Below are 8,397 nucleotides of genomic sequence, written 5' to 3'. Positions count from 1 at the left end.
AAGTCCCTCCTGTCTCAAGGTTAAAGTCAGTGCCAGAAAGAACAGGACTGGGGCTTTGCCCCACTCCTCTCTCATATCTGCTACCTTTTTAAGATGACCAGTGCTAAGTGACCTTTCTCTGGCCTCAGTTACTGGGCTCCTGTGGATGTTTATAGGAAAGAAAAACTCCACCCTAAGCCAACATAGCAAACAGACAAACCCAGCACTCTAGTATGTTTAGTTTCCATTCATCTTACAGCTGGATGGGGGGAAAAAGGGAGGCGTGAAACTGGCCCCTCTCCAGGCAAGATGCCAGCCCCAGCTCTTGGACAATCCTGGCTTGTGTGGGCCTCAATGCTACATTCAGAGCCTTCTCCACCCTTCAGAATAGTCCCTCCCTCTCAAGAGAAGGGATACCTGGAGGTTTAAAAGAGCAAGAGTTTGGAGATCAGGCTCAGATCTTCTGGACGTGAACAGCAGACCTGGGCCAGAAGTGGCATCATGTCTGGGTGGAGGTGCCTCAACTGTGTCAGCTTTTTGCTGACCATTCTCCTTGAACTGACATACCAGGGACCTCCTGCCCCCACATCATCAAGCACAAAGGTCAGTTGTGGGATGAGGGAACAAAGCTCTGGGATTTGTGAGAAAATTAGCTCCTTGGGGAGAATAGGGGAAGGTTATTCAGCCTGTTTCCTCAGTCCCACGACTGATAAGCTTGGGCCAGAGAAAAGAATTACTATTTGCTGAGCACATGTCAGGTGCTGCACCAGGAATTTTAGAGTTATGATTTCATTTAATCCTCACATAATCCCTGTGAGGTAGGCTCAATTATCCCCACCACAGAGGAGGAAACAGAGGCTCATAGGTTAAGGCACAGGAGGTGGCAGAACCCAAATTTGAACCTAGGTCCATCTGATCCCAAAAGCCCTCATTTCCCACTCCCCACACTGAGAATGAGCTAGATGTACATTATGTGTAGGTAAATGGAGGGATCTTGGCTTCAGGAAAGGTGAGGAAGAAGATCAATATCTTGCTGTGTCACCTCAGTCTTTGGGCCTACTTAACACATTCATAAAATGTGGACAATAATAGCATCTAGCTCTTAGAGCCAATGTGAGGATGAAATAAGATCATGGATGCCAAATGCTTATCGTGCCTTTAGTGTATGATTGCACTTATCAGGTGCAATTCTTCACACCTGAGACCCTAAAGTGGATATAGATATAGATATAGATATAGATATAGAGATAGAGATAGAGATAGAGATAGAGATAGAGATATAGATATATATATATATATATATATATATATATATATATATATATTCAGTGCCTTGCACAGAGTATGGCTCAATGAATGACAGTTGCTTTGTCATATGCTAAAGACTTGCTGCTCAAATAAAATCCATGGACTAGCAGCATTAGCCTCACCTGGGAGCTTGTTAGAAAGGCAGGATCTCAGGCCCCACCCCAGACTTGCTGAATCAGAATCTGCATATTAACCAGATCTCTCGGAGATTCATGTGCACATTAAAGTTGGAGAAGCCCTTGTCCAGAGGTCCCTTGATTTATAATCTTCTGTGAGTCTTTGGTTCTTAGACTTGGTAAAGCTCACTGAAATGTTAGACAGATCCACGAAATGGAAAACAGTGACACTTTCTCCTCTCTAGACCTCAGTTTCTCCACCTGTACCCAAAAGCCTGTTCAAGAGTCCTGGGTTCCCAAGTACTAGCCCATCTAGACCAAGGATAGAGTCTACCTAACTTACCTGCCTGCCTTCTCTCCCAGTTGTTGATGACGAGTTATTCCATGCGTGCTACTGTGGTCTCCCGCTATGCCCACACCTTGGTCACCTCTGTCCTGTTCAATCCACATGCTGAGGCCCATGAAGCCATCTTTGATTTGGATCTGCCTCACCTCGCCTTTATCTCCAATTTCACTATGTAAGTCTGCTTCCAAACTCACTGTTTCATTCATTCGTGCATATATTCACTCATTCTTTTGTTTGTTCTTTTAGCAGAGCATAGTGATGAAGAGCATGCGCTCTGAGATCAGGCTTCTTGGGTTTGAATCCTGGTTTTGCCAGCTATGGGACTGAGGACAAGTTACTTCACTTCTCAGAGTCCCATTTTACATATCTGTAAAATAGGGACAAAATTAGAGCCCATCCTCAAGGATTAAATGAGTTAATATATGTGAAAATATATATTAACATCAGCTCTGAGCACATAGTAAGTCCTTGATAATATTAGCTGATACTTTTTTAACAAACATTTACTTATGCTGACTGTGTGACTTACACTGTACTGGATACTATGGGAAGAGGAAGATGAATTGCACATGGTCCCTACTCCCAAAGAGTACATAGTCAAATGGGAGACATGAAAAAGGAAGCAGATAATTTTAATGAAGTATGCTGGGGGGAAAGAGAAGTGTGAATGTGGGATAGTGGGAATGTTGAGGCCTACCAGGAGATAGTGGCCAGTTCCCCAACCCCAGGCAATCATAGAAAGCCTCACAAAGATGACACCTAAACTGAGGCTTGAAATATGAGATGTTCACTAGGCAAGCAGGGTGAGGACAGGGCTGCGGAATATGGGCAAAAGGAGGACAGGAGGAAATATCCCCTCATCAAGGGAACTGCAGGTACTTCAGTGTCACTGGAGTGTAGGGCACAAGCAGGGATAGAGAGGGGTCAGAAATGAAACTGGAGAGGTAAGGAGAGATGAGGTGGTAGAGGGCTGCCAATGCCAGACAAAGTACCTAGCCTTTACTTGATGGTCTCCAAACCATCTTGTGTTTGCACACCCATCAGGAAAAATTGATCATGTACTCTCCAGATATGTATACTTATTAATTTATAAATTATATCAATATACTATTGAGCAAATATATTAGGTACATTATAAAGCAAATGCAAAAATGTAAGGAATGAGGGCAAAAAACCTATAAGTAGAGTGTTATTCTTTTCCTACTCCCTCATGATTTGTCCCCAGCACCCCCTGGAGCATGAGCACCCCATTTTAGAAATAACTATGGCTCATAATGAGGAGACTTGGCAAGGTCTTAAGCAAGGAGTGCCAATAATGAAGTGAGGGTGGGCTGAAGGGGCCAGCTGGGAAGCAGGAAGCTCAGTAAGGAACCTGTGGCGATGACCACAAGGGATGCCGAGGGCAGAAGCAGTGTGGTGGGGGTGGGATTTGAGAGATCATAACAGGGAAGAAACAACCTGATGTATATGGGAGCAAGTAACTGATTTCAGTTTTTCTGACCTGGTAAATGACAGTGCCTTCCTTGAGAGAGTGAATGTGGGAGGAGGAGCAGATAAAGGAAGCTTAATGGGGCCTCATTAGCCCATATAGCACCTTACTGTGAGTTAGAAAAAGCCTTTGGGGAGAGGGACTCAGATTTGGCAGATGAGTGAGGCTGGCACAAGCAGACTTTCAGCCCTTGCTCAGACTCCCTTACTGGAGGGGGGCCTTGTACTATAAACAGCCTGTAAGCCTCAACAGCAGGCCTGGAGTCTGCGCTTTCTCATCAGGAACCTCCTGGCCTTGATGAGCAGTTGGCACTCTCCTGGAGAGAGGAAAGTTTGGAGGAGGTGAGAGGTGTGCTGCTGGCCAGGGAGTTCAGGGGAGAGGTGTGAGGTAGTCAAGGAGGACTTCCTGGGAGTGGGATTTCCATATGGGTAGGATCTAAAGGGACCAGGATCACTGCAAGTGAGGGACTCAGGGGGACCAAAGGCAAACAAGCAGACATAGGTTTGGAGTACAGGGTGCTAACTAGAGAGGTTGTTGGTCAAATGATGCAAGGGCCAAGCAGTCAGACAGAATTTGGATTTTTGCTTCAATAGAAAAAAAACCAAAAGAAATTTTTAGAAAACATTAAGCAAAGCAGGCTGGAGGAAATGTTCTTGGGCAGACTCTGTGGAAAGTATGTTGGCTAGAGGCAGCACACACAGAGGCCCCAGTGTGTTACTGCCAGACCAGCTCCACCCTACACCCCCACACCCTCCAGGAGACCTTGGGGTGATGCCAGTTCAGGCTACCCCCACACTAGCCCAGCCACTATTCTGTTTCAGCTGCCTAGAAACTCTTACCGCCTGAGTGGTCTCTTCTGCAGTCTGCATATCCTCCTCAAGTGTTCCTGGAAGCTGCTGCTTTGGTCAAGTAATTTTCTCCCCACCACCACTACCCCAATATCCGTACCTCAGTTTCTCCATTTGCAAAATACAGACTGTTGTTCCCGCCTCTTACAGAGTTGCACTAATATTCTCTAGGACAGCGCACTATCTATTATTCCTCAAAGGCCAGCCCTGAAACATCCCTCCACTTTTCAAGATTTATCCATGACTCCCATTCTCCATAGCAAAAGTCTTCACTGCCATATGAGTTCATTGAGTCTGGTGTTCAATGCCCTTTGTTATCTAGGCCTACCCAACCACTCCAAACTTTCCTCCATACCTCCTTTCCCTGCTCCTCTGCTACAGCCAAACCTGACTAACTACTTGTTGTTCCCTGAAACACATTCTGTGTTTTCCTGCTTTCTGTCCAAAATGTCCATTCCACAAATAATTGTTGCGTGCCTGCTGTGTGCTAAGCCATATTCCAAGCACTGAGGATACAGCAGCCAGCAAGACAGACAAAATCCCCGCCCTCAAGGAGCTCACAGTCCAATGGAGAAGACAGACAAGGAAAAAATAAACAAGGAAGTATATGTCAGTTTGTAGATGAGAAGTGCTACAAAGAAATAGGAAGTAGAGCAAAAGAGCTAGAGAGTGAGTGGGAACGTGTTATTTTAGAGTGATCAAGGATGTCTCTCTTGAGGAAATGACATTTGAACAAATACCTGAAGGAAGAGAGGGTATAAGACTTGCAAAGATCTGGAGGAAGAGTGTTCCGGGCAAAAGGAACAGTAATTGCAAAAACTCTGACACAGGTGTGTGATAAACAAATCAAGAAACAGTTAGGGAGGCCAGTGTGGCTGGAGCAGAATGAATGGGGGAAGAGTAGGAGGAGAAGGGCTTAAATAGGTGACAGTGAGCCAGACTGTGTAGGGCCAGGGACTTTGACTTTTACTCTGAGTTGAGATGGGAGCCACAGAGAGTTCTGAGCAAAGATGGGACACTGCCTTAGGATTTAACAGGATCACTCTGACTGCTGTGAAAAGAACAGATAATAAGGAGGCAATGCTTTAAAGAGTGGGCCCAGTTAGATATTGCATTTATCTAAGTAAAAGATGGTGGTAGTTTGGACCAGGGTAGCAATTGTGGGAGTGCTGAGAAATAGTCAGATTTTGAATGTATCTAAAGATAGAGCCAAAATTCCCTGATGGATTAGATGTAGCGTGTGAGAGAAAAAGGGGAGTCAAGCATGACTCTAAGATTTCAGCTGAACAACTATTTCCTGAGATAAGGGAGTCCAAGGGAGGACAGATTGGGGAGGTGGGGGAGGGAGGTGCCAGGAACTCGGTTTTGGATATGTTAAGCTTTAGGTGCCTATTGGACATTCTACTGGAGATATCAAGTAAGCAATTGGATATATAGATTTGGAGTTCACGGGACAAGTCCACTCTTGAGATACACAGATTTAGGATTAATCTGTGTATAAATGATATTTAAAGCCATGGGGCTAGATGACCTTACCTAGAAAGTGACTATAGAAAAAACAGAGGAGGGGAAAGGAATAGGACGGGAGGGGAAGGGAAGATCAAGACCAAGGAAGAGAAGGAGCCAACAAAGGAGATTGAGAAGGCATGGCCTGTGAAGACCATTTATCCAAATCTGCCCTGTCTTTCAGGCCCAGAATCAAGGCCACATCCTCTAGGAGCCTTTCTTGAAGACATGGGCAAAAGTGCTCTCTCCTTTCTTTGAACTCCTTTATGCTTTATTACCTTCCTTAGAGCAATGGGAAAAACAGGGGTAAGCAAGTCTGAGTTAGCATCCCATCAGTCTCTGAGCTCCCTGAAGTCAAAGTGCCCTCCCTACTCAGGGTCAGATGCCTTTACAGAAATTTGCATTCTGCTTTCATAATTTTTACTGCCTGTACCACCTACCATATTATTTACTTAATACATTTTCTTTAAATACACTTTTTAAGATTACCTAAGTTAGTCTTATCCTAAGAAATAATATGTGAGCTCATGGGTTCAATGTGATACTTATATGTTTAATGCACATTACAGTAAATACATAACAATTATAATTAAAATATTCAGTTGTGTTCCACCTCAAATCATTTTGTGTGCCAAAACATGGAATTCATTCAACACTTTGGGAAACAGAAAGTTCTAACAGCAGATCACATACCAACTGTGGGGTCTCTATTTCCCCACATGACAAAAGGAAATAATGATAACTGTTTCACCTGGTTTTATTTCTGTCTCCTCTCCTCTCTCTTCCTGTTCCTGCTCTCACTCTGGTTTTATGGTACTATTTTGCTCTTTTTCTCTCTCCATCTCCCATTCTCCTCCTTCATCTTCTTTATATATCTCTTTCCCTCTCTGGCTCTCACCATTTCATTTTATCCTGTCTTTTTCTCTGTTTGTCCTTCTTTCCTGCTCCATCAGGACCATCAACAATAAAGTCTACGTAGCAGAAGTCAAAGAGAAGCACCAGGCAAAGAAAATCTATGAGGAAGCCCATCAGCAGGGAAAGACAGCTGCTCATGTAGGCATCAGGTAAGGCTCCATCCAATCTGAAGCGTGACAAGTTCATTTTAGCTGTGTGATCAGGGGCTTATACATGTTCTCTCTAGGCCTCAGTCTCTACTTCTGCAAAGTGGGGACAATAATCTCTACTTCATAGAATTACAAGAAGATGATGTGATTTAATGAATATCAAAGCCTGTAAGGAGCAGGTGTTCAACAAACGGGAGTTTACTTCCCCATTTCTACTTTCCTCCTGCCAGCAGGATGTGGCTTGCTTAAGAATTGGCATCTTCCGGTAAGGTTATGTTCAAATGAGATTTTTCCAAATTGAATCCTGTTTCCTGAGTTCCATTCTGCTGGCAGGAATGTATTGTCTTCCTTCAGTGTTTCCTCCCAGCTTCCAGAAGAGTTTCGACAAGCACGTAAATGTTAGGTTTTACTACTGCATACTGAGACAAGCTTAGTCTAAAGCATGGGGGGGGGGTATGAGGGGCTATTTAAAGGGGAAGAGGCATACTGCGTTAATTGAAAACTCTTTTTGTAAAAGAAATCATTAGCCCCTTATTGTGCTATTCCAGATTCAGATTTTCACCGACAATTTCCTTATGACTAAACGGCCTGTAGTAGAATCTCTCAGGCAGAATATTTAGGAGGATGAATGAGGGAGAAGGACAGATTAATGAGTGGATGAGTGGATGACTAACTGTGGACAAGAGACTTAGTTGAACTAGAAGCCTGATCAAGTCTACTGGGCAAAGCGTGGGGGTGGGCAGAACTAGGTCACTAACAGCTTCCCTCCCCCTTATGAGATCCCATCCCCTTCCCACCCTCCTCCTTTTCATGCCCAGGGACCGGGAATCAGAGAAGTTCCGCATCTCCACCACCCTGGCAGCAGGCACTGAGGTGACTTTTTCCCTGGCCTACGAGGAGCTGTTACAGCGTCACCAGGGCCAGTATCAGCTGGTGGTGAGCCTGAGGCCTGGCCAGCTGGTGACAAGGCTGAGTGTAGAGGTCACAGTGTCAGAAAGAACGGGCATTGAATATGTTCAAGTACCACCTTTGAGGACCAGCCGCCTGCGCACAAACATCCATACAAGTATGTCGGCAAAACTACCCTGAATGGGAAACTGCTCTTTACACCGAGCTTTCTTCTAGTACCACTTCTGCTCTGTGTTCACTGCCAACATACCTCCACATTCAAAAAAATGAGGAGAGATCATATTTGGAGTTAAAGATATTTGGGTTACAAACTTGGTCTGATCTTTCCAAGCTGTGTGAAATAGCAAGTTCAATAACCTCACAGAGTCATAATTTCCCTCAAGAAAAAATACAGATTGGGGAGGGGTTGCTGGGTGGGCTCCATGAAGTCATGTGTTGACAATGCTAAGTGTTGTGGAAGCCACACTGGCCAAATCTTGCTTCCCTCTGGAATCACCACTCAGAAAGGAAGGACAGTGTGAGGCTAATATAAAGTGCAGGCTGTCCTTGATGATACCGTCTGAAGCCTGTAGGTCAGAGAGATGTCCTGGCTGCCAGCCTTGCTTCAAATTTCATTGAGAGGTGTTTGAAGGCCAGACTGGCAGCATCAGAATCACTACGTTAGAAACACAGATTCCTGGACGCCACTTTCTGGAGTCCACTTCAGTAGGTTACGGAGGGGCCCAAGAATCTGTTTGTAACCAGTTTGCAGGTGAACTTGGTATCCGGCCAGATCAGAGAACCACCAAGCAGGCCTACCAACCTCCTCTGGGATGAGTGCACAGGCAGAGAG

At 44.8% G+C, this 8,397-nt stretch overlaps 1 protein-coding gene across 1 annotated transcript in view; it reads left to right on the top strand.

The window, feature by feature from the left end:
- The first annotated feature begins 480 nt into the window (after window positions 1–480).
- ITIH6 (inter-alpha-trypsin inhibitor heavy chain family member 6) overlaps window positions 481–8,397 on the top strand; it is a 29,310-nt gene continuing 21,393 nt past the window's right edge. The window contains exons 1-4 of the mRNA XM_074323792.1: window positions 481–582; window positions 1,767–1,921; window positions 6,546–6,656; window positions 7,475–7,722. Coding sequence (XP_074179893.1) covers window positions 481–582; window positions 1,767–1,921; window positions 6,546–6,656; window positions 7,475–7,722 — 616 coding nt within the window. The remainder of the gene's footprint in view (window positions 583–1,766; window positions 1,922–6,545; window positions 6,657–7,474; window positions 7,723–8,397) is intronic.

This window comes from Rhinolophus sinicus, chromosome X (genome assembly GCF_036562045.2).
Source record: "Rhinolophus sinicus isolate RSC01 chromosome X, ASM3656204v1, whole genome shotgun sequence".
NCBI classification, from domain to species: domain Eukaryota; kingdom Metazoa; phylum Chordata; class Mammalia; order Chiroptera; family Rhinolophidae; genus Rhinolophus; species Rhinolophus sinicus.
The sequence above is the reverse complement of the archived record's forward strand: the minus strand, read 5'-3'. Positions and strand labels throughout refer to the sequence as shown.